This window comes from Dipodomys spectabilis, unplaced genomic scaffold (genome assembly GCF_019054845.1).
Source record: "Dipodomys spectabilis isolate Male_0828 unplaced genomic scaffold, ASM1905484v1 ptg000145l, whole genome shotgun sequence".
In the NCBI taxonomy this organism is placed as follows: domain Eukaryota; kingdom Metazoa; phylum Chordata; class Mammalia; order Rodentia; family Heteromyidae; genus Dipodomys; species Dipodomys spectabilis.
In genome coordinates, this window is record NW_024870822.1 from 22,502,652 (window position 1) to 22,528,694 (window position 26,043).

Below are 26,043 nucleotides of genomic sequence, written 5' to 3' on the forward strand. Positions count from 1 at the left end.
TACCTTTCTTGCTCCTACACTTTGCTTCTCCTCCTCTCTCATTGGACCTCCTGCTCCGGCAGGCCCTTAGCAGTTAGGCCACTACTGGTACCTGACCAAGCCTCTGCTGGATCTGTAGGAAGCAGAGAAGTCTGGCCCCTTCCAGGCCTAAAATCAGTTAAAGTGTTGCCTCAACCATGAAAATCAAAGACTTCTTTGAGGGCCCTTAAAGACCATTGTCTACCCCAGCTAAGGATGAGTGGAAGGACCAGTATGAAGCACCATCTTGTATGTACACATGTATGTGTTCTCCTGCGTTTCCTCAGACTATCTCAGCTCCCAAGTCAACTCATTGTTGAAGGACATGTGTGTTTCACCTTGAATGTAAGGCAAAAGCTGGGCCTGCTGATTCCACTCAAGGGATTTGGGGTTGATTATGGAGATGAATCTGTCAGGAGAATTCTTGCTTCTCCTGAATTAACGTGTGTTTCCTTTCTTCTTTTTTCTTTGGTATGGCTGTCTCTCCTCTAATGTTCAGCTGCAGAATTCCCTGAAGACGGATCTGTGTCTTGATCAGGGGCCAGACACAGAGAATGTTCCCATCATGTACATCTGCCATGGGATGACACCCCAGGTGAGTCCTCAAAGAGACCCCTGTGCTAGGAGTGTGCACATAGGGAAAATAGTTCCATTCTGTCATGGCTGCCCTGGGTTCAGCAATCTCTGGTTTGCATCATGAATTATTCCAATGGTCCTAAGAAGAGAGTTAGGCATGCCTTGCCTAGAAGGAACTGAAAGAGTAGATCCTAGTTGCAAGATTCTCTGGGGTGAGGAGGAAGAGAGTTCATTTCTAAGGTAAAATTTTGCATTTGAGCCAGGTACCAGTAGCTCACACCTAAAATCCTAACTACTCAGGAGGCTGAGACCTGAGGATCAAGGTTTTAAGCCAGTCCAGGCAGACAAATTCAAGACTCTTATCTCCAATTAACCAGCAAAATGCCAGAAGTGGAGCTGCGGCTCAAGTGATAGAGCACCAGTTTTGAGTAGAAAAGCCAAATGGAGCAAGAACATGAAGCCCTGAGTTCAATTCCTATTACCAGCGCACACACAAAATCCTCCATTTCTAGTCTCAGCTTCAGGTAAGTGAAGAGGATGCCAAGACACAGGCAGGAGACATAGTATATTCAACAAAGCATACTAGACAGCTATGGACCAAGAATGCTATAGAATGGCCTGTTCTGAATTCTTAACATTTCCAGAGTTTCCTTAGCTCCAAAAAAAAACCCAACAATGATTTTCAAGCAGTATTACTATATTTATATAGTTGCATAATTGCAACTCTATATTGAAAAGAGTTGCCAGCTGTACATCACCTTTATAATAACAATTAAAAAAAGGAGTCGCCACCTGCCTAAGTACCTGACTTAAGAATATCACAACATGTATGACTCTGCATATGAATGATGACACTTCCTGGTACTTGTTCATTGTGATCCTACCACCTTGTTGTTTTGAGCTATGACATTACTGGATAGTTAATTATGGGTCAGTAGATCACACTCTCCTTACACCTCCTAACATAGCATTCTTTTTTAAAATATATTTTTATTATCTTTAAGTAGTTGTACAAAGGAGTCACCATTTAACAAAGCAATTTATAAATATAATGCATCTTGATCAATGTCACTCTTTTCATCCACTATAATTGCCAACCCCACCCTTCCTTCAGTTTTCTTAATTTTGTAGGATATGTACTGAATTTTATGAATGCATTCACACACACACACACACACACACACCAAGAATTCTTTTTTTTTGTCAGTTGTGGGGCTTGAACTCAGGGCCTGGGCACTGTCTCTGAGCTCTTTTGTTCAAAGTTAGCACTCTACCATTTTAAGCCACAGCTTCACTTAAGGTTTTTGAGTGGTTAATTGGAGATGTGAGTCTCACAGGAACTTTTCTGCCCAGGTTTGCTTTGAACTCATGATCCTCAGATCTCAGCCTTCTGAATAGCTAGAGGTATAGGCATGAGCCACTGGCACCCAGCCTTATTCTTTATTATATAATATATAATATTATATAATATTCTTTATTATATAATAATGTGATTTTTTTGATGGGTGTCTATTTTTACATAAACTTTTATTGTTATATAACATATATACAGAAAACAGATGAATAGTAAGTATACAACATAATGAACTTCCAAGGAGTGAGCACTTGTATAACAAGCACCCAAATTAAAAACCAAAATGTACCACTGCCTGACTTTGTATTTTTCATAAACGTGAGCCTATCATATATGCCTTCTGTATTATCTTCTCTACATGTGCAAGATTACAACATGCTGTTACATGTTGTCATTCGCTCACTTGTATTATTGTATACTGTTTCACACTAGGATATGCTTAGTTTATTAGTTGGAAGTACTGTGAGTCTTGTTGTAATGCAACATCCTTGCTTGTTTTTTGTGATATATATATACATTCATTTCTTTGGGATTTACACATAGGAGTGGAACTTCTAAGTCTTTGGGTTGATATTTGTTTACTTTTGGTAGATATTGCCTGTATTACTCTGCTCAGGCTACCAAAACAAAATACCACAGGTTGCATGGCTTAAACAACAGAAATGAATACCTTTCTTGTTGTTCTGAAGAGACTGGGAAATTCAAGATCAAAATGGCAGCCATCTCTGGTACGGATCCTCTTCCTGGCTTCTTTTTTCTGTGCTCACATGAAATGAGAGAGAAATAGAATAAGCTCTCTTTGTCTTACTTACAAGGACACTAATGCTATTTGATCATCAACCCTTATGACCTCTCTTAACCTTAATCTGAAGTTGGAGAAGTGTTAGTGTATTCACATTGCAGGGGAGGGAAAGATAAAGAAGACTTGTAAAGAAAATACTATGTAACACATGATAAAGAGATCTAGAATGTGAGTACTAGACTTTACCTCCTTGGAAGAAGCCAGGACATAGATTGCTGGGAGGGAATGATGAGGGGAAGCAGTTGGACTATTGGATTCTACAATGCTAGGCCACAGAGAGAATTGGTGTTGAATTGCACCATCACTCCAGGAAAGGGAATAATGGTGCTAAAGGTAGTACAGAAATCATTAAGGTTGCTGCTCCCACCAGAGACTCTGGAAGTGAGGCTGACATCCCCTCTGCCATTCACTAGACCTGGAGGGAAGACATTCAGGCAAAAGGATTATCTTCAAATCTATTGTAATATGCCTCACTGCTTTTTAGACTTGTTTGGGACTTCCCATCCCTTTCTTCATTCTTGATTTTGGAATGGGAATGTCTCTCCATTGCCTGTCCAACCCTTGTACCTTAGAAGTACACAATCTGTCTGACTTCATAGACTTTAGGTTTGGTATTGGGATGAGTTTAATGTTGAAATGGAAAGAATGTGCTTTGCATGCCTTTATAGCATGAATTTGAGCAGGGCAGAATTCTATGGACTACATTATGCCCTGTCCCAAATTCATTTGTTGAAATTCTAATTCTGGCCGTATTTGATGTAAGCAGTGATTAAGGTTAAGGAAGGTCATAAGGTGATCTATAGAATTTATGTCCTCCAGAGAATAAGCAGCAGAGAGCTCCCTTTGCTAGCTCTCTGTCTAGGTGTGAAAGGCTCAGTAAGAAGGCAGCTGTCAGATACTTTTCCTCATCAGAAACCAAACTGACTTACATTTTGATCTTGGACTTCCCAGCCCCCAGAGCAGTGAGAAATTCAATTTCTGTCATTTAAACCATTTAGTCTATGGTATTTTGTTAGGGTAGCTTAAACCAGCAGATATACTGCCAAAATGTTTTCCAACTTTAAATTCTTTTGTCAGCTGTTTATTAGAGTTCTAGCAGTTTCACAACCCATTGTTGGTCAGTTTTTTGTATTATCTATATTTTAATAGATATTGTGCTGGGTATATAATAGTCTCACATTGTATTATAATTTGTATTTCACTGATTAGGAGTGAAGTTGGGCACCTGAAATTTCAGCTCAGGACCTCCTCATGCAGTCCTTGTGTGGGCCACAGTGGCCTGGTCACAAGTCATTTAGGGCTTTTTGTAAATTTCCTCTCAGCTTTCAAATCCTTCCAGTTTTATCTGGGCCCTCAGCCACATGTTGGGTGTTAGACTGAATGGAGGCTTCCTATTCTCAGCCAGCTGCAGATAATTCGATGTGGGACCCGTCTGTGTTGTGTCTGGAGGACACACAATCTGTGTGTGTGTGTGTGTGTGTGTGTGTGTGTGTGTGTGTGTGTGTCTGGCTTCAGCTGGATTTTGAAACCAGTTTGCCCATGTCTAATTGCCAGCTTTGAAAATTTGAAGTTGTGGAATCTTGGCAAGGCTTCTTAATCTGGGCCTATTTTCTTATTTGTAGAATGTAGATTTTTCAAAAGTGCTAGGGTTTGAATGTGTCCTCAGGGGATTTGTGTATTGAAATTTACTCACCATTGTGAGACATTAAGAGAGTGGAAGTTCCATTCAACTATGGTATTTAGATATACAGCCTTTAAGAGATAATTAGAATGAGCTGTGCTATTTACGATAGAGTCCCGGGATTTAATCCCTGAGACTTTCTAAGAAGAGATAGAGAAACAAAGAATAGACATACATGTGTATGCTTCTTCCCTCTTGCCATGTGAGTGTAAATAACTTGTTTTTCTTTTTTTTTTTTAATTCAGGGCTTAGGCTCTTTTTCGTCAAGGCTAATGCTATATACTACTTTGAGCCACAGCTCCACTTCTAGTTTTCTGGTGGTTAATTGGAAGTAAGAATCTCAGGAACTTTCCTGCCTGGGCTGGCTTGAAACCATGAGCCTCAGATCTTAGCTTCCTGAGTAGCTAGAATAACAGGCATGAGCCACCAGCACCCAGATGTCTTTTATTTATAAAGCAGCCAACTTCGGGCTGGGAAGGTGCTCAGTGGTAGAGTGCTTGCCTTGTGGCATGCATGAGGTCCTGGGTTCAATTCCTCAGCACCACATAAGCAGAAAATGCCTGAAGTGGCACTGTAGCTCAAGTGGTAGAGTACTAGCCTTGATCTGAAGAGCTGAGGAACAGTGCCTAGGCCCAGAGTTCAGGCCCCATAACCGACAAAAAAAAAAAAAAAAAAAAAGCAGCCAGCTTCAGGTATTTCATTGTAATAAAGCAAAACAGAATGCAAATGATATATACCTAAAGGTTGTGAGGATTTAACACATGTAAACAAACTATTTAATGTAAATTAATGCGTTAAATAATGGCACATCAATGCTATTAGAATTTCTATGATGATGGTATCATCATAGTAACTACCATGCAAACCCGACTCTTGCTTAGTAAAAATACCATCAAGGGCCCTGCCCACAACCTGTCCTGAACTTGACTTCATCTACCATATGCCATGGGTACCTGCCCTAGTCCAAACCTACACATCGACGCTTGGAGCATCACTGAGTTGCTATAGCAGCAACAGGGCAGTGGAGCAGTACAGGGAAAGGGCACAAGAGGGGACATCAGGAGGCCCTGAGTTCTAGTCTTGATCTTGACACACAGGACCTCTTCTTGTCCGTTAATTTGTTTTTTTTTTTTTTTTAATTTTATTTTATTTTATTTGAGAACATACTGTACAGAGGGGTTACAATTACATGGGCAGGATAATGCATACATTTCTTACCAAGCATTGCAGCCTCCTCCTTTGTTTACCCTTCACCTCCCTTCCCAGCCTCCCCCCTCCCCCCCACCCAATCATACCCCCCCCCCCACACCGACATTGTAAAGCTGGTTTTGACATGACATTTTGTACTTCTCATTGTTGCAACAGGTCCACCTGAATCCTTAAACGACTTGTTTGTCCCCGTCTCCTCCATATGTTATACTGACATCAAATATAGTGAAAGCGGGGGTTACACTGGGGGGGAGGGACATACAAAGCAACAAAGAAATAATCTTATAAGTGCGTTAGAAACACATGCATGAAAGAAACAAAAACATTAAAATACATATTTGAGGGTTTGTTTTCCTAACATCACATTCTCTGACTTTTTCCGCTTGACTCATACCTATACTAGATATTGCAAATAAGGGAAACCATGGGACCTATGTTTCTTTGGGCCTGGCTTACTTCACTCAATATAATTTTTTCCAAGCCTTTCCATTTCCTAACAAATGGGGAAATGTCATTCTTTCTGATGGAGGCATAGAATTCCATTGTGTATATATACCACATCTTCTTGATCCATTCATCTACTGAGGGGCATCTGGGTTGGTTCCATATCTTAGCTATGGTAAATAATGCTGCAATAAACATAGTTGTGCTGGTAGCTTTAGTGTGGCCTTGTTTGTGATCATTTGGGTAAATGCCCAAAAGTGGGATTGCTGGGTCATTGGGGAGCTCTATGTGGAGTCTTTTGAGGAACCTCCATACTGCTTTCCAAAGTGGTTGAACAAGTTTACATTCCCACCAACAATGAAGTAAGGTTCCTTTCTGTCCACATCCCCTCCAGCATCTGTTGTTGTTAGAGTTCTTGATTTTTGCTGTTCTAACTGGAGTGAGGTGATATCTCAATGTTGTTTTGATTTGCATTTCTTTTATGGCTAGGGATGTTGAACATTTCTTCATGTGTCTATTGGCCATCCTTCTTTCTTCTTCAGAGAAGCTTCTCTTTAAGTCTTTCGCCCACTTACTTATTGGGCAGTTGTTTCTTTGAGGATTTGTTGTTGGGTGGTTTAATTTTTTGAGTTCCAAGTATATTTTAGATATGAGACCCTTGTCCGTTGTATGGCTAGTAAAGATCTTCTCCCAGTCCGTGGGCTTTCTATTGATCTTGCTAGCTATGTCATTTGCCCTGCAGAAGCTCTGCAACCTTATACAATCCCATTTGTCCAACCTTTCTTTGATTCGTTGTGTTTCCGGGTCTCTATTCAGAAAATTTCGGCCTGAGCCAAGGAGACCCAGGGTTTCTCCTATTCCATCCTGTAATGTTTTCAGAGTGTCTGCTTTGAGTTCAAGGTCTTTGATCCATTTGGAGTTGATTCTGGTGCAGGGTGATATATAAGGATCTAGCTTTAGTTTTCTACATGTAGTTAACCAGTTTTGCCAGCACCATTTACTGAAGAGGCTGTCTGTCTTCCATTCTATTGTTTTAGCTCCCTTATCGAAGATTAGATGGCTATAGGTCTGTAGGTTCATTTCTGGGTTTTCAATTCTATTCCATTGGTCCTGAGGTCTGTTCTTATGCCAATACCAAGCTGTTTTGATTACTATGGCTTTATAGTAGAGTTTGAAATTTGGTATTGATATTCCTCCAGCAGTGTTCTTTCCGTTGAGGAGCGTTTTTGCTATTCGGGGTCTTTTATTGTTCCATATGAATTTTTGGATTGCCTCTTCTATTTCCTTGAAGAATGAGGGTGGAATTTTGATAGGTATTGCGTTGAATTTGTAGATAGCCTTGGGAAGTATTGCCATTTTCACGATGTTAATCTTTCCAATCCAGGAGCATGGGAGGTTTTGCCACTTTTTAAGTTCTGTGTTGATTTCCTTTTTCAAGATTTTAAAGTTTTCGTCATAGAGGTCCTTCACTTCTTTAGTTAAGTTAATTCCTAGGTATTTTATTTTTTGTGGGGCTATTACAAATGGAGTTGCTTTCCTAATTTCAGCCACACTTTTCTCATTGTTGGCATACAGAAAAGCCATTGATTTTTGAGGGTTAATTTTATAACCTGCTACTTTGCCAAAGTTTTGAATCAGCTTGAGTAATTTGGGAATGGAGTCTATGGGATTCTTTAAATACAAGATCATGTCATCTGCAAAGAGGGAGAGTTTTATTTCTTCTTTCCCTATTTGGATCCCCTTTATGTCTGCATCTTGTCTTATTGCTGTAGCTAGGCATTCTAATACTAGATTGAAGAGAAGTGGAGAGAGTGGGCATCCTTGTCTTGTTCCTGAGTTAAGAGGAAATGGCTTTAGTTTTTCACCATTGAGTATAATGCTGGCTGTAGGTTTGTCATATACAGCTTTTATTGTATTGAGGAATGTTCCATGGATTCCTAATTTTTCCAAAACCTTCATCAGGAAGGGGTGTTGGATCTTGTCGAATGCTTTTTCTGCGTCTATTGAGATAACCATGTGGTTCTTATTCTTGCTCCTGTTGATGTGATGAATAATATTAATTGATTTGCGTATATTGAACCAGCTTTGCATCCCTGAAATGAATCCTGTTTGATCGTGGTGTATGATTTTTTGGATGAATTGTTGAGGTCGGTTGGCCAAAATTTTGTTGAGAAGTTTTGCATCAATGTTCATCAAAGAAATGGGTCTATAGTTCTCTTTCTTTGATGAGTCCCTGCCTGGTTTTGGGATGAGGGTTATGATGGCTTCATAGAATGTGTTCGGTAGTGAGCTTTCTCTTTCAATTTCATTGAAGAGTTGGAGGAGAATTGGTGTGAGCTCTGCTTTGAAGGCCTTGTAAAATTCCGCTGTAAAACCATCTGGTCCTGGACTTTTCTTAGCTGGGAGGTCTCTTATTGCTGTTTCTATTTCAATGCTTGATATGGGCCTGTTAAGATAGTTTAACTCATCTTGGTTTAGTTTTGGCATGTCAATATTTGCTAGGAAGAGGTCCATTTCTGTCAAGTTCTCAAACTTATTAGCATAAAGTTTTGAGAAGTATTCCCTTATAATGTTCTGAATCTTGGTTGTTTCCGTGGTGATGTTTCCATTCTCATCTCTGAGTTTATTAATTTGGGTGTGTTCTCTTCTTTTTCTGATAAGATTTGCTAAGGGTCTGTCAATTTTGTTAAGTTTTTCGAAGAACCAACTCTTTGTTTTGTTGATTCTTTCTATAGTTTTTTTGGATTCTAATTCATTTAATTCTGATTTAATTTTGATTATTTCTTTCCGTCTACTGGATTGGGGTTTATCTTCCTGCTCTTTTTCAAGGAGGTTTAGATGTGTCATTAAATTGTTAGTTTCAGATCTCTCCAATTTGTTGATGTAGGAGCTCAGAGCTATAAACTTGCCTCTGAGTACTGCCTTTGCTGTGTCCCAGAGGAGCTGGTATTTTGTGTGTTCATTTTTGTTGAATAGCATGAACATTTGAATTTCCTTTCTAATCTCTTCCATGACCCACTCATGATTCAGCAGTGTGTTGTTCAGCCTCCATGTGATACCGGACTTTCTTTGGTGGCTTTTGGTGTTGAGTTCTAATTTTATTCCCTTGTGGTCAGACAGAATGCAAGGTATAACTTCAATGTTTCTGAATTTAGACAAGTTTGCTTTGTGGCCTAAAATGTGGTCTATTTTAGAAAACGTTCCATGTGCTGCTGAGAAAAACGTGTATTCTGATGCTGCTGGGTGAAATGTTCGGTAAATGTCTGTTAAGTCTAGTTGATCTATGCAGCTGTTTAGATCTGCGGTTTCTCTGTTGAGTTTTTGCCGAGTTGATCTATCTAGTGGGGAGAGTGGTGTGTTAAAATCCCCAACAATTAATGTCTTTGGATCTATATGGGATTTGAGGGAAAGTAGTGTTTCTTTGATAAATTTGGGTGCTCCATTGTTTGGCGAATAGATATTTAGAATTGTAATATCCTCCTGAAGGAGAGATCCTTTAATTAGTATGTAGCGACCTTCTTTATCTCTTTTCACGAATTTTAATTTGAAGTCTATTTTATCTGATATTAGGATTGCAACTCCCGCCTGTTTATGCGGTCCGTTTGCTTGGTAGATTTTGTTCCAGCCTTTAACATTGAAAATGTGTTTGTTTTTACGGGCAAGATGTGACTCCTGCAGGCAGCAGATAGAAGGGTCTTGTTTTTTAATCCAACTAGACAGTCTATGTCGCTTAATTGGAGAGTTCAGTCCATTAACATTAAGAGATAGGACTGAGAGGTATTTGGGAGGTCCTGCCATGTTATCTACCTTCTTGGGGGCTGCGAAAACTGGGTTCTTCCTATGGTTCTTAGATTCTCAGTTTGGGTGCAGTTTCTTGGCCTTTATTGCGGTCTTGTTGGTTTTCTATGTGTAGGACATCTTTAAGAATCTTTTGTAGGGCTGGTTTGGTGGGGATGTATTGTTTCAATTTTTCTTTGCTATGGAAGGTTTTTATTTGGCCTTCAGTTATGAAGGAGAGTTTAGCTGGGTACAGTATTCTTGGTTGATAGTTGTTTGTTTTTAGGGCATGGCATACATCATTCCAGGCTCTTCTTGCTTTGATTGTCTCTGCTGAGAAATCTGAGGTGATTCTAATTGGTTTCCCTTTATAAGTGATTACCCTTTTCTCTCTGACAGCTTTAAGGATCTTTTCCTTGTTCTGAGTTGATCCTTTGTGGATTATAATGTGGCAGAGGGATGTCCTATTCTGGTCTGGTCTATTTGGGGTTCTAAAGGCTTCTTGTATCTGGACAGGCCTATCTTTTTGCATGTTTGGGAAGTTCTCTGCTAGGATCCTGTTAAACAAATTTCCTAGACCATTAACTTCTGTTTCTAGGTGCTCCTCTACACCCATTATCCTTAGATTAGGCCTTCTGATGGTGTCTTCCAGGTGTTGGATAGATCTATCATATTTCTTGGACTTGTCTTGGATGGTTGTATGTTCTTTCTCTATAATATCTAGGCTGTCTTCAATCCCTGAGATTCGATCTTCTGCATGGTCTAACCTGCTGTCAAGACTCTCTACTTTGTTTTTTATCTCTTTTCCTTCTAGTTGGTCAGCTTTGATGGCTTCAAGTTCTTTGTTGAAGCTCTGTTTTAGGTCTTGTATGAATTTCTTTACTTCCTTAATTTGGTGTTCAGTGTTTGTCCTCAAATGGCTTAGTTGATTGGTTATGGTTTCTTTGGGCTCCCATTCCTTCTGTTGGGTTCCATTCAGCATTCCCTTTGTGGTCTCCCTGACTTCCTTCAGCTCTTTGTTAATGGATTCCATGAATGCCTTTAGTGATCTTTGTGTGTTCTCTACCTGGTCTCTCAATTCCTGTATTACTCTTTGATTAGCTTCCTCCCGTTCGTGGGATTCCTGCAGATCTCTTTGAGTGTTCTCAGCCTGCTCACGCCATTCCTCCCTTTCTCTTTGAGTATTCTCAAGTTGTTCACGCAAATCCTGTATCAGTTTTTGAGTAGCTTCCTCACGCTTATGATATTCCTGTATAAACTTCTGGGATGCCTCCTCTCTCTCCCTATCACGCTCATACAGAGTCCTTTGTACGTTGTCAAACTTTTCATTTATCATGTTTGCCAGCAGTGTTTGTAGAGCTGTTTGGGAACTCTCCTCTGGATTATTCATTATCTGTTCTAACCCCTGATTATCAAGATTGGGAATTGAGATACCCGAATTTGCCATTTTTCTTGTGTTTTTCCGGCTTACTCTGCCCATTTGAGATGAAGATAGCACCAGTTTTGTGCTAGAACACTATCTTAAGGCAACCATCAACCAAAGTTTGCATTTGTACAGTCAATAGTCTACAGATACAATCTAGTTCAACAGATACATCTATTCGACATCAAACAACTATATGTTAAAGGGCTTCGAACCGCAGAGAAGAATTTGGAAAACCAGAAATTATTAGGGTTAGGGAGAGATGTGGGTAAAAAATAGGAATAGATTGGTGTGGGGAGGCACAGGGAGAGTTAACTATGTCCTAATCACAATGCAGGAAATAGGTTGGGTAGGATGCAAGTAGAGAGAGAAAAAGAAGAAAGGGAAAGGGGAATGAAAAGAGACCAGAAAAAAAAAATAGAAACGTAAAAATTAATGTTATTTTAGAGATTAAAAGACCATCTATTTATAGAGGAATATGAATATGTTGAGAGAAAGGGAGGGACATAGAGGAGATGAGAAAAACTTTAAAAAAATGCTTAAAATATTCTATAGGTATAAAGAGGTAGTACTGCTATTAATGAATTTAAGTCTCAGAGGTTTTGAATTGAGTAATAAGTTTGTGGATTAAGTGTGTACACAATGGGGGATAGGGTCTACTGGTTAACTACGGGTTTATCTGAGGATGTGCAGGACAAGAGTTAAGTCACATAAAGAAGAACAAAGAGGAAAAGATAGAAAGGATAGGAAAGTGAGAAGAAAAGATCAGAAGTTCAGTAGAGCTAGACAAAAAACAAAAAGATAATTAAGAATGAAAGAAAAAGAGAAAGAAGACAAGAAAAGAAAGGAAAACACACATTCACGTATTCCTAAAATAAAAATTATAAGAGGAGAAAAAAAAAAAAGTTAATGGAAAACAATTATTTTTTCAGAAGAGGCAAAAATTAAAGATTAATAAAAGTTTTAGAAAAGCAAAAAAAAATTTTTTTATATATATAAGGTAACAAAAAACGAAAAAAAAAAAAAACAAAAAAAGAAAAAAAAGAAAAGAAGAAGAAGAAAAAAAAAAGTTCTTTGATTTTTTTTTTTTTTGGGAGGGGTGGGAAGAGTCCTGTATCTCCCTTTTGTCTGTAACCAGAGTCTGGTTGGAGTCTCTGGTCAGCTTGAGGTCCTGTGGCTTGATTGGTTTCTTAGTCAGTTTGTTGGAACAGGCAGAAAAATGCTCTGCTTTACCCAAGATTTTGAGATCCCCCTCCCAGGTTAGTTTACTGGGAGGGTGATCTGCTTTGAGAATCACAAAAGAGGGGGATGCAGTGATGAGGCTAGGTTCTGGGTATAGTTGAGGCCTTTCAACGAACAGTAGCTTTTCCCTGGGGCTATTTTGTGAAAAAAACTCACAGCACCCAGCCTGGAGCCATTCTCAGGGTTTCTGTTTTTCAATTGATTGTGGTGGCTGCTAGAGGGAGGGGCAGCCTCTGGCTCTGGTTACCCGGTGAGGAGAGCCACTCCAATGGCTGGCGCCTGAGCTGGGTGACTTTTCCCTGGATGGAACTGAGTCTGTGAGGTCACTTTGCCGTTAAGTTCTTGTGACCTGCTAAATGACTCGTTTTATTCCAAGGCCTGAGCTGGAGCTAGCCGCTCCTCCGAGCTTTGTCGGTATCCAAGATGGAGATCACCGGTGCTGGGGGGGGGGAGGGGTGGCCTTCCCTCCTCTGCTCCCAGAGAAGGAGTGAGGACGTCGGGCTTCTACTCACGCCTAGTCTTGGATCCCGGGTCGTCTCTGGTCTGCAAAGTGCAGGATGAAGTTGTCCGCTCCTTGTCGGTTCTTGCTGGTGTTGAGTAGAATCCGCTCGTCCGCTGGGTCTGGCTCCTTCATCCCGGACTGTGTCTCAGGTATGTCCCCGCGGCGGTGGTCGCCCCCGCGACCCTGCCGCTGCAGCGGCAGCTGCTGGCAGGCGCTCAGATGTGTCTGCTTGGCTTCCCCTCTCTTGACTAACTCTCTGTCCTGTGATGGCACACTTGGTGTGATTCTCTGGCTTGGGACTGTTCACTGGAACTCTGAAACTGTTTTCTATGCAAGAGCTTGTTCAGATTCCAGCTTCTCCTCCGCCATCTTCCCGGAACTCTTGTCCTTTAATTTGTTTTACTATTTTATTAGGTCATGAATTTACACTAAATATGCAAAGACTAAGTTCAGTGAATCCCTGCTTTGTATATATTACCATCACCATCCACATTGCATTTGTCCTCTTGGTCAGTGTCACCACCAAGAAGTAATGACTATTCTGATTCTTCCCACTGTTGCCTAGTTGCAGATGGGCCTGTCTTCCTATCTGTAATGATGGAGCTAGACTAAGACATCTCTAAGCCCAGATCCACCAGCTCTGACAACCTGCTTATCTCTCATTCCTTTGTTCTGAAATGCAGCTGGCTCAGAAAGCTGCGTGTTTGTTCTGTGCTTACCAGAAATGGTGGGAGCTGCCTTTGTAACTCAGCTTCTTGGTGTGGAGCTGCAGCGTCTCAAAATCTTGGTTCCCCATTTTCTATCTCTCAGAGCCACAGAGCCCTCTGGTACCTGGCTGTGCGGGGGACATTGGGGCCGATTGCCCTCTCTACCAGTCTCACACTGAGATTCATAGCTGTGAAGGCCTAAAGGCCAGACTCAGGTCACACATTGTGCAGAGCAGAAAGCCATAAGGCTCAGCTATAGCAGGAATCAGCTAAGACCTCCCTGCCCAGAGAATTAGTAAGGCCAGGAAAAAAAACAAACAGATTATCCTAGAGATGACCTGTGTCTCCCTGGCCTGATTTCCTACACATCCAGTCAACATAAAGGCAAGGGCAGGGACCAGTGATAAGGATGGAGTGATTGGGATTGGAAATGATCTGGGAAGAGTTGGGGGGGTGGAATCAGGACTTCTGGCTGTCAGGATTTCCCAAAAAATGCCTCTTCTAACCTTCAAGAAGTCCACTTGCTCCTAGAGAGGATGAGAAAAGGAGATGCTTTGGGATGTGTTACCCAAGGAAAAAGTCCAGCTGGAGTATTTCTCAAGAGACTGTGGGTGAACACAGGTCCCAAGAGTGCTCTGGAACCCTCAGATTTGATTTGTCCAATCAGATGTCCAGCATACATTTCCAGGGATGCTGAACTCTCCTCGTGGCCGTTCTCAGCAAAATCAAGAGCTACGTATGCACAGATGGGAATGTCATGTGTCACTGTGCATTGTGTACTGCACAACTGTGAGAGAGGGATGAGGTACTTCACATTGTTGATAGACTTTCTGCTGTGAAGCCTAACATACTCCTCCCTAAGCCTCATACTTAATGAGAAGCCTGAAAATGTGGAAAAGTGAATGATAAGGCAATATAAGAAGCAATGAACTGGGTTCAAATCTCTTCATACCACTTACAAATTAGTTTCCTTAGGTAGGTATCCAATCTTTATGCCTCAATTTCCTTACCTATTAAATAGAGATATTCTGTTGCCTGCCTTGTAGCATTGTAAGGATCACTTAAATAGAAGCACATGATATAGGTAGGTAGTGAAGGCTGGCACATAATCATGGCCTACTGAAGGTAGGCTATCATCATTATTCCAAGATTGATAATGAGACTCAAGGCTGTCCTTGAGCTAAAAGAATAGAGTGATTTGTCAAAATGAACAGATTTAAGAGAGACTTGAAATGATCTTCCAAATACAAAGCCTCATATTTGTGGCTGAGAACCAGGGAACTCAGGTGACAATGAACATCCCTTCATGAGTGCCCAAGCCAGTTTGGTGGGCTTTGGGGACACTATAAAGGGTTTGTATGTCACATAAAAACATAGCAACACCAGAGGTGTCCCCTTCTGGAATACTACAACTTTAATCTTCCCTCCCTCCCTCTTCCTCTCCCTCTCTCTATGTGTGTGTTTGTGTATGTATGTATGAGTTTGTGTATATGAGAGAATCTTGCTATATAGACTTCCCTGGCCTCTGACATGTGATCCTCCTGCCTCAGCCTCCCTAGTGCTAGGATGTAGACAAGAGCCACCAAGCTGAGCAAGAACTCCATTATCGTGTTTGTGTGTGTGTGTGTGTGTGTGTGTGTGTGTGTGTGTGTTTCTTTTTAAGTTAGTGGGAGTCTACTACTGGGCCAGAAACTGTTCTTGGCCCTGGGAGACAGCAGTGAAACAGAGGAAAGCCATTGCTTGCATGAAGTTTTCATCATAGTGCTAGAGACAGACCAGACCCTTGTCTGCATTTTAATCTTTTTAAGTCTTTGCCTCAGCCAAGGTGTGAACTGATGCTGCTCTTTAGCATTGCCTAGGTGACTTTCATTTGTGCTTCAAGACTTGGACTTCAGCCAGCTATAGCCAAAAATGTTGAGAGCAGATGAAGGCTGACTCAGTCCATCCTGCCAGCCTTGAGGTTGACCTTAACCTCCATGGTTAAGCGCCAGCTGCATTTGAAAAAGTGAACATCTGCAGGCATTTAGAATGCTAGAATAAAACAGATTAGATACACAGTAGTTAATGTCCTACCAGGGACATAAAATTATAGCCTTTCCTGTGATCTTTCCTACCCAGGCAGAAATCTACAAGTTAGCATATAACTTCAGAGAACCTAGCACACTTGGAAGGTAAATAGCAAAGTCAAACACAGGTACAATTCTCTTAGAAAATTATACTCTCCAGTGAGGCTGTTAAACTATATCCTGATAGAGTACTGAAAGCATAGGGCTTCCTCTCTGCTTCCTTTCTGCCTCATTTATAGGTTTTTAGAGATTTTTCTTTTTTTTTTTTTTTTTGGGTCCGGTCGTGGGGCCTGAACTCTGGGCCTGGGCGCTGTCCCTCAGCTCTTCAGCTCAAGGCTAGCGCTCTACCACTTGAGCAACAGCGCCACTTCCGGCTTTTTTCTTTTTGCTTATGTGGTGCTGAGGAATCGAACCCAGGGCCTCAAGCATGCAAGGCAAGCACTCTACCACTGAGCCAACTTCCCAGCCCTAGAGATTTTTCTTATTCTTCACAAAGTTTGTTCAGGGTCTACTAACGCTCAGGCCATTAGTGACTCAGTGATCCTTGTGGATCCATTTGTTGATCATGTGGTCTTTTCCTTCACCTTAGTTCCTGCAGCCATCATAATGAAGTGCCACAGGCTGAATGGCTCTTACAATAGGAAGTTTGAGTCTGGAAGTCAACAGGGCCCATCCTTCTGAGGGGCCCAGAGAAGGATGTGCCTAAGTCTCTTTTCCTGCCAGTGGTTCCTTGGCTAGTTTCAGCCTCACTGCATTGTCAGAGGCTAGTCTCCATGTAGGACGAGGTCCAGATTTCCCCTTTTGTAGGGCACTAATCATTTTGGACTAGGACCCCACCCCACTCAAGGAAGACCTCATCCAAACTTATCTAATTGCATCTGTCATGACTCTATTTCCAAATAAAGCCTCATTCTGGGTACTGGAAATTGGGACTTCTAAGTATGAATCTAGATAATATACACTTCCACTCTAACACCCTCAACGCAGAGGAGTGGTGACGGAAGTCTGACTTTCACTCCATTGACTGAAAACCCCCTTACTTCACTGCCTCTCTCCTTTTATTGGTCACATCTACTCATGTGGTCTTGCCTTCCCACCTAATGGGCATGCTGTGTACCCAGGGAGACTTGTCTCTGTCACAAGAACTTAGCTACTTTTCAAATCAGTTTTACCTCCAACAAATAGGAAAATAGTATCTTGGGTATGAATTGACTTGTCTATGTCACTCCAGAAGTTACTGGCAAAGACAAGTTGAGGAAAGATGTTACCTCTTAAGTGTCATTCATTCATTCATCAAAAATATGACAGGCTGTCATTTACGAAGTCCCCATAATTTGGAAAGTCTCATTTTCCTGGGAAGACAAACTTCATCTAGTGATAGGAATCGTTTTATAGAGCAACTTACAATGGAAGCTAGTGAAGTCCAAAGACGAGGAACACAAGAGGAATGGTTTCAAAGGGGAAATAGTTTCAATGGCTATAAAGAGGAAATAATTTCACACCTGTGTTGAATCTTTGGAACAATTCTGCTTTGGTATGGATCAAAAAGGTCACTCTGATTCAGTTGTGATTCTCTCAGGTCTCAGAGGAAGCCCTGGGTGGGAGAAAGCATCATACCACTAATCAAATTAGTGACAGAAAGCTGCTGAGAAGCCTGCTAATTGGCTAATGAGTAAATGTAACCATTTTGCTTAAATTAGCAGCAAATTTCAAGCAATCCTCAAAATAACTGAGAATATTATCCCTAATTAGTTTAACAGCCTGGAAAATTTCTTCTAATGGGAAAAATACAATAACAGGGTCTCCCCCACAGACTCTTTATGCAATCAGTCACTCATTCACTCATTCATTTATTTGCTCATTCAACAAACATGCATTGTGTCTTATTTGACACCAAGAGGAAAAGGCCCTATTCCCACATCACTGCCTGGAGGAGTCCAAGGCTGGAGAAGGAGGCATGCACTCAGATAATTGAAGCTTATATAATGAAACTTTGCAACCTACTGCCCCAAATCACCTTCTCATTAGCCCACAAATAAAAGAGAGGTGGGGAGACAAGACAGGGCCTGGGGACTTCTCTCATTCATTCTGCCAAGAATTTTTCGACTGTGAAAGACATGGGAAAATGAAGTGCTTTTCCTCTGGGAAGGAAAATGCTTGGCTGTAAAAGAAGAAAGATAAAAGGGATTTTAATTCCCTCTAAAGTTTTTTTGAAATACTGAAGCTGCCACATTTATGCTTCGGGATGAGCTTTGACTCAAGGTATAAAGATTAAAATGGAGATGAAAGACAAATTCTTGGTTAACAGAGCAATGAAGATAGTGTATTTTAAGAAAACTTAAGGCCAAAAAAAGAAAACTTAAGGCAAGGATAGAGTTGCAAATGGGTCCTAATAACCATTGCTATATATATATATATTTTTTTTTCAGGGTGGTGTTGAGAATAGAACCCAGGATCTTTTAGTAATGCACGCTAGGCAAGTACTCTACCATCTAGCTACATCCCTAACTCATTTATTTTTTAAGTTCTCACTTGGTTAGGATACAGGAAAGAGGGAGGGAGAGAGGAAAAGAAAGAGAGGGAGGAGGGAGGGAAGGACGAAGAAGAAGAGGAAGGAGAGAGGTAAAGAGGGAAGAAAGGTGAAAGGGAAAGGAGAAGGAAGAAAAGGAAGAAGAAGAAAGGAAAGTGGGAAGGATGGAGGAAAGAAGGACAGGGAGAAGGGAAAGAGGAAAGGAAGCAAGGGGATGAAGGAAGAAAGAGAAAGAAGTAAAGGGGAAGAGAGAAAGGAAGGAGAGGAAAGAGGGAGTGAGGAACAGTAGGAGAGAGATAGGAGGGAAGGAGGAAAAGGAAGAGACGGTCAAGAGAGGAAAAAGGAAAGGAGAGAGGGACAGAAAGAGAGAGGACTAGAAAGGTGTGCTTATCTTCCTGTCAAGAAGCTGCCATTTCCCCACAAGTCACAATGGGTCCATCACCCCTTCCTTGCTTGGCAGCACCTCCCAGTGGCAGCAGAGACATAAGAAGCCCATGTGGCTTCCACTTCCCGATGACCTTTGCCAGGTATCACCATTCTCCCAGTCTTTATCTTTAATAAGTAAAGACAGCATCAGGCACTGAGTGGCTGAGCAGCTTGAAACCCTCTCCTGCGCTTGCTTTGTGTCATCCATGCATGCCCTCCACAACTCCTTGGCCTGTGGTTGTATTTTGGGGGCACCAGTTGATGCTTGGCCGGGTGGGCCTTGACAGCAGTCTGTTTGGTCGCCCCCAGATTTGCATGATTCCAGAACCACTCCAGACACAGTTATGTGGGTTTTGCTAATTGTCCCTTCACAGTTCCAGGAGCCACCATGCATGTTCAATGCTGTGAGTAGAGTCATGGAGTGTCACAGACCCTGTCTTTGTCCTGGCCCGGGGTAGCTGGAAGATGCCTCTTGTTCTGCACCCCCAGGCAGCCCACCCCTTCAAACCTACCCTGCAGCACTTTAACTTTCTTGGTGTACAAAATGCATCTTTGCTCTAGAGGACCCAGGGCCATGGCTGCTACAGAGAAGCATGAGCTTGGGTTCTGATAGCCTGTACATGACAATGCCTGGGCCAGCGCCTCAGCTTGCTATTGGATGTTACTGTGGCACTCCCCAGAGCCACCTCTGCTGGGGTAACGAAGGGCAACTTTCAAGGCTGAAAAAAGCAGAGACAATACCTATAGTGTCCTGCCTCCCTGGCTGCAGTTGTGCCCTTATCCTTTGAGGTATCCATGGAGACCAGGTGTCTCATCTGTCATGTCCATGCTCAAGAGCCAAGCAAATTTCTCTTTTCTCTAACTGCTCCCCAGTAAGGATTAATCAAATGAGTCACCTGATTAATGTAGCCTACCATCTCACCCCTTCCTTAATGCTTTATTGAGAGGAAGTGGACGAGACTTGATGGACCCTACTGAGATTCATAGACTGTAGATTCCAGCTCTGCCACATATTCAATCTATGACCCTAAACAGGATTCCTTCCTCCCTCCCTCTCTCCCTTTCTCCCTCCCTTCCATCCTTCCTTCTGTTTTTTTTTTTTTTTTTTTTGTATCAGTACGGGGTGTGAACTCAGAGCTTCTCACTCTAGCTTGACTTTTTTTTCTTCTCTTCAGTGGCTCTTTACCATTGGAGTCACACCTCTACTTTTGGCTTTTTGCTAGTTCATCGGAGATGAGTCTCCTGGACTTTTCTGCCCAGGCTGCCTTCAAATCTCAGTCCTCAGTTCTCATATTCCTGAGTAGCTAGGATTACACGACTTGAGCCCCTGGTGCTTGGCCCTGAGGCAGGATTCTTAATTTCTCTTTACTCAGGTATCCTCTATAACTTAAAGCAAAGCTTAGTTCATAGTAAATGCTAATGACTTGCAGTCTATTATTGACTGATACATGTTTATGTGTATGTATATCCATATGTATATGCACATTTGCATAATCACACATAAAATTACTGTGTGTCAGTCTCTGCTAGACATTTTCTAGCTGTCAGCTCATTAAACCTTAAAACCATCTTGCCAGCTTATCCCCATATTGCTCAAAGATGCAAAGTACCCAAAGATGTACTCTGACAGATAGTGCATGCAGACTCTAGGTCCTGGAAGGTGATGGCAGATGGTGTCACACCTAAGAGCAGCCCTTCCACAGGTCAAGGCCAAGGAGAGGAAGGCTGACTACAGTACTATCTTCTCTACAAGCGCAGCCTCCTTCCAACTATCCTCACAGACCTATCCCAGGTGACTCTCACAGGACTCCCTCTCCTTTGCGACCAACCATTAGACTACCTGGTTGCCCCCCACTCCCAGTCCACCTGGGGCTGGGCCTTGTGTACTGAGTCAGACATCCAGAATATTTCCTACCCTGCTGTTGGGCAGAAGCACATTCCCATTTCTCTTTTGACAATCACACACAGGAGCAGCATGCTGGCCCAGACGCATGAGCTCTGTATGGGGGCGCAAGCGGACTGTGGGAGCAGAGGGCTGTGTGAAGCACACCAATGCAGGTGCCTCCATGTTAGCCTTCTCCCTCCTCCACATGATGGTGAACTCTAAGCTGCTCCCACAGCTTCAGAGCTAAAAATAAATTAATAATAAAAAGAGCCTCTTGATTTGTTATTCATTCCACATGATAGTTTCTTCACTTCATGTCCAAACTCTGCAATTAGAGTCATAAACACTGAGTTTTGTATGACTTTTATGGAACTCTTACCGGCTGGGAACCGGCAGTCATTAGCAGCACCATGGTGGCCAATTCAGGCTCACCGAGCAGAGGGAGGTTTCAAGTTTTGCTCTCTGCACATCGTTCTTTGCAGAGTTTTGCTTCCCAAGCATCCCTGGGCCGTGGAAACACAGGGACAGAGGAGCTACATTTAGATGGTGACTTGGTTCTGTGTTCTTGGGCAAGTCAATTGACTCCTCTGAGCCTCAACTTCCTGATCAGTACAATGGGGATGGTTACTGAGAGCTAAAGGATGTAGCAAACTTGTGTGTGCCTCTAGCACCAAGCCTGGCACAGACTGGCCTAGGCAGACTTTCTCGCCAAGATCAATCGGCCTGCTCAGGCACACTAGCTTTGTTACTTCCTACTCATCTGTAAAAGAGGTTCAAATGATCTGTTTCACAGAGGTTTTGCAGGGGTTAAATGGAGAAATATAGAGGATGCTTCACACCATGCCTAGCATACAGTAAGCCCTGAATGGATATGTAGTAATGGCTTTTTTGTTAGTATTAGTATCAATCAACACATGAAAACTGTTAGTTTAGCATTCGAATCAGTATTGTCAGGATGAGAGCTGGCAGGATCTATCCCTCTTCTTTCAGATCTGGTGTATCTTTTCATGAAGTCCTGGATATGGGAGCTCAAGAGATATGCCACCCCCACTGGGCTGGAAGCCAAGCCCTGGCCCTTTTCCTTGAGAGTGGGCCATTGCTATGGGCATAGTTTGGGCAGGAGAAGGGGATACTTCCTTCTATCAGTGACTCTCCTGCCACCAAGTTTTGCTGGCACACTGAAGCTGGCCTGCCCCTCTACTTGACCCAACTTCCAAGTGAGAGAATTATGAAGTCCTCATACCCCAGGGGTCCTGGTTGGTGGGGCTGCATTCACTTAGGCTTCCCTGCAGCTGCTGTCACCCATCCCCCGCTCGTGGCGGCCATATAAGAACTGTACCAGGGGAAGCCAGGATAAGAATAGAGAGCCAATGACAGTGTAAGGTGTCAGCATTCCAGCTCCAGAGTGGTACCAGATGCAGTGCCCTCTCAGAGGCACCTTTTGAAGAGGTATCCATTTGAAGCAGGGGATGGCGGTTCCCCTATACTGGATATTCGGACAGCCTTTGTATGCAGGGTCAACATTCAAATGAGCTGCTGAAATTTGCAGGTCCCTCTGCTGTTTCTCAGTCAGGTGTCACTGGCTTTCCAGGTGGGGGTGGTTCTTCATCATATGGTCTGTCTTATTAATGACAAGACATTGCAGCCCTGGGCCCTGGGGATCCGCAGTGTCACTGTTTGACCAAAATATCCCCCATGCATTTCCAAATGTCCCCTGAGCAGCTGAGGCTCCAAGAAATAGAGTATAAACAAACAGGCTATGGGATTTAGAAATGGTTGGGAGCCTTGAGTGTGGGCATTTGAATGGTGTTTATATCAGGATATCTTAAGGATATGCTTAATCTGTTCAAAGAAAGATTCCTAAGGAGATGTGTTTGGAATATATCATGGGCATAAATAGATTCTTCTATTTTTTCTGCTAACTCCATTGTTACCACCTTGCCTTTATCCCACACGCTTTTTCTGAAATGTGTTCATTGCTGTGCATTAGCCCCGAGAAGGAAGATCTTTAGTGGAGCCCTTGAGGTTAGCACTGTGTTAATATATAGGGAATTTAAGTAGAGCCAGGCCCTCTGAATCAATCACAACAGCTTTATTTCTTTATTTCTTTCTCAAAATGACACTATTAAATGCAGTAACACGTGTGAGAGTGGAGGTTGGCTTGGGTGAAGGACACTTAGAAGGAACATTTTATAACATTTTTTTTTCTTCAGGAAAAATGACTTTACATCTCTGCGATATTTCTGGTCTGACTATGCTGGGCTGCTCAGAAGTCAGCCAATCATATTTGTCTGTGGCATAACAAACATGAGCTCAATGAAATCACTAAATTAATGAGTGGTGGTCTAAATCACTAAATTAATGAGAAGTTAGATGTTAATGAGAAAATGGCATGAGATAATGCTTTCCTTTTCACACCCTCTGGATGTTCCTAAGGTGGCCAGGGTCACCTTGGTGCCTATGTGTGGACCCTGAAGACAGTTGGAGCACAGGAAATCTCTCTTTGCATGATGTATGACATAGGTGTGGGCATCTGAGAGGACATGAGAGCTTATGTTTAGGGACACAGGTAAGGAGGTGGAGCCCATGATTGGAGACTCCTCTGCTTCAGACTTTGCTATAAAGGGGAAAGAAACAGGCTGACCATCAAGAGGGATGTGGGATTGAGAAAGATGTGTATTCTGATTTGTTTAAAGACAAACAGCAAAGAGGCATATTTGTTCTTGCTTTGTTTTCATTTTTGTTTTCGTTTTATATGCTAGTACTGGGCCATGAACTCAAGGCCTTGCACTTTGTGTCTGGCATTTTTACCCAAAGTTGGCATGCAACCATTTGAGCCACACGTCCTCTTCTGGCTTTTGTTGGTAGTGAGAGTCTCAGGGATTTGTCTGCCCAAACTGGCTTCTAACCAGGATCCTCAGGTCTCAGACTCGTAGGTAGCTAGGATTACAGGCATGAGCCACAGGCACCTTGCTCAAGGAAGCATGTTTTGAGGCTGAAAGTAGTAAAGAAAGAAGTGATATACTTGTAAAGGGGGAACCATTACCAAAGCAGAATCTCTGGGGGTGGCGCTGCTCCTGGACAGCAGGAAAGGAGCTCCCTTTGCTGAGGAAGTTCAGTCAAGAGCAGAGCAGAGAGTGTGTCAGTACCGGGGGCTATGTGTAGAATGGAGAGAATGTCGATCTTCCCTTCTTTTTTTCTTAGGGGGAAGGGTGTCTGGTGCTTGACAGATGGGCTTTTAGAGATATCTGACTGAGTTCAAATCCCAGTCCTGACACTTGCTCTCTATTAATTTACCTCAATTTCATCCTTTTTTTAAAAATCACCATTTTTTTCTCCCTCCTACCCAAGGCTAATGTGAAAATTAAACAAATGTATGTAGAAAGCATTTAGCTTCCCTGACATGTAGAAATAACTCATTAAATGGGAAATGCTGTTATTATTACCATTATTTATCTTACTTTCTTGAAGCAGGGATAAAAAGAAGTAGGGTTGAAGAACACCTGTATGTTGTATCTTGTGCTTTAGAAGCACACCTGTGAAAACAAGCTGCCTCTGCCAATATACTTTTACTAATAACACATGAGATATGTCCTTCCATCGAGCTCAAGATTCTGAGTGTGAGCAGCTCGGGCTGGGCTGGGCTGGCCCTTTCTTCTGTCTTCTCAGAAGATACCTGCTTACACCCATGTCTACGGTCACCTGCTGCTCCGCTAGTGGAACTGCTCTTGAACAGTAGCTACCCATAAGCTGAAAGGAAGAGGCTTCTGGGCCGTGCATGTGTTGTCACCCACTGGGTTTTCTTACCAGGCTCTTTCCTACATCTTCCTGATAAATGAGAGAGCTGGAGAGTCCAGGGCCTACCTTGAACACTGAATATATGTGTAAATGCCCCTCCTCCACTTCGCATTGTACTCTTTCCTTAATGTAGTGTAAGGTAATTGTTACCAGCCGTTTCTCATGGGGTTAGGGAAGGGTTAGGCCTAGGCCAATCTGTGTCCTGGGAACAAATTTTAAGAATCTTGTCCTGTAGAAAGGCATAGTCTATGCAAGCCACTATCTTCATGTATATGGAGAGTGGTATCCAAGGTAAAAGAGTAAGGGATATGAAGCAGATGCCAGGAAACAAGCCTGGGTGAACTTTTGTGGTGAAGTTCAAATGAGCCTGAAGTACTTTTATTTATATACTAATTCAATCCACTAGTACGTTTGAGTGTGTCTTGAGGGTCAAGCAATTAGTTAGATAATACAGATAACAATGAACAAGGCAAGTGTGGTCCTTACTCCCAAGGATCTTGAGGTCTAACAAGTGACCAATGTTAAAACTGTATTATGGTCTCCTAATACCAAAGACCCATCATTCCACTGAATTCTGAAAACACCCTATGAGATGAGCACCATTGGTACTCCTGTTGTGACAAGTGAGTCAACTGGGAGAATGATGGCAGAGAAAATTGTATGGGTTTACAGGTGTTTCAACTATATACTGAATTACATTCCTTTGGATATATGCTCAGGAATTGTGTGGCTGGGTCATATGGTAGTTCTACTGCCAGCTTTTAAGGAACATTTATACTAATTTCCATAGTAGCTATACTAATTTAAATCCCCACCAAGAGTGTATAAGGGTCCCTTTCCCCCATGCCCTCACCAGAATTTGTTATTTCTTTCCTTGAAAATAGCCATTCTGACAGGGGTGATTTGGAATCTCAATGATAGTTTGGATTTATTGATTTATTGCTAAGGATGTCGAACATTTCTTCAACATTTATTTGCTATTTGCATTTCTTTTCTTTCTTTTTTTGTGCTGGAAGTAGGGTTTAAACTCAGGGCCTTGCTGTCTCGTTTTGCTTTTCTCTCAAGACAGGTGCTCTACTACTCGAGCCATACCTCCACTTATGGCCATTTGTATTTCTTTTGAAAACTGTCCCATTTGCCCATTTATTAATTGAATTACTTACCTTTCGGTGTTTAATTTTTGGAACTCTTTACATATTCTGTATATTAACCCTTTTCCTCTAGATTCTGGAAATTGTTTCTTTTGCAGTGCAGAAGTTTTTAATTTAATGCAATTACACTTTTCAGTTTTTGTTCTTATTTTTCTTAGCAGTTGAGGTTCTATTCAGTAAGGAGTCAGTCTTTCTTGATCTAATAAATATTAGATCCAGTGACCTTGATATATATTTCCCAAGTAGCTGTACTTTTCCTAAGAGCATACATCACCTTTTGTAGCTCTTCTCTTGCGTGATGATGTGAGAAAGGAGCTCAGGTTCCATCATGCTCCAGAAGCACATGACCTCAGAATCTCTGTGGCTTACAGTAACAAACATTTCTTGGTCTTGCTCCATGTCTATTTGTTGTCTGACCTTATCTCCTTTTTGCAGAGTCTTGTCAAAAGTGG

At 42.0% G+C, this 26,043-nt stretch overlaps 1 protein-coding gene across 1 annotated transcript in view; it reads left to right on the forward strand.

Moving 5' to 3' along the window:
* Galnt18 (polypeptide N-acetylgalactosaminyltransferase 18) overlaps positions 1–26,043 on the forward strand; it is a 319,444-nt gene that overhangs the window by 270,338 nt on the left and 23,063 nt on the right. The window contains exon 9 of the mRNA XM_042691681.1: positions 518–613. Within this exon, the coding sequence (XP_042547615.1) occupies positions 518–613 (96 nt within the window). The remainder of the gene's footprint in view (positions 1–517; positions 614–26,043) is intronic.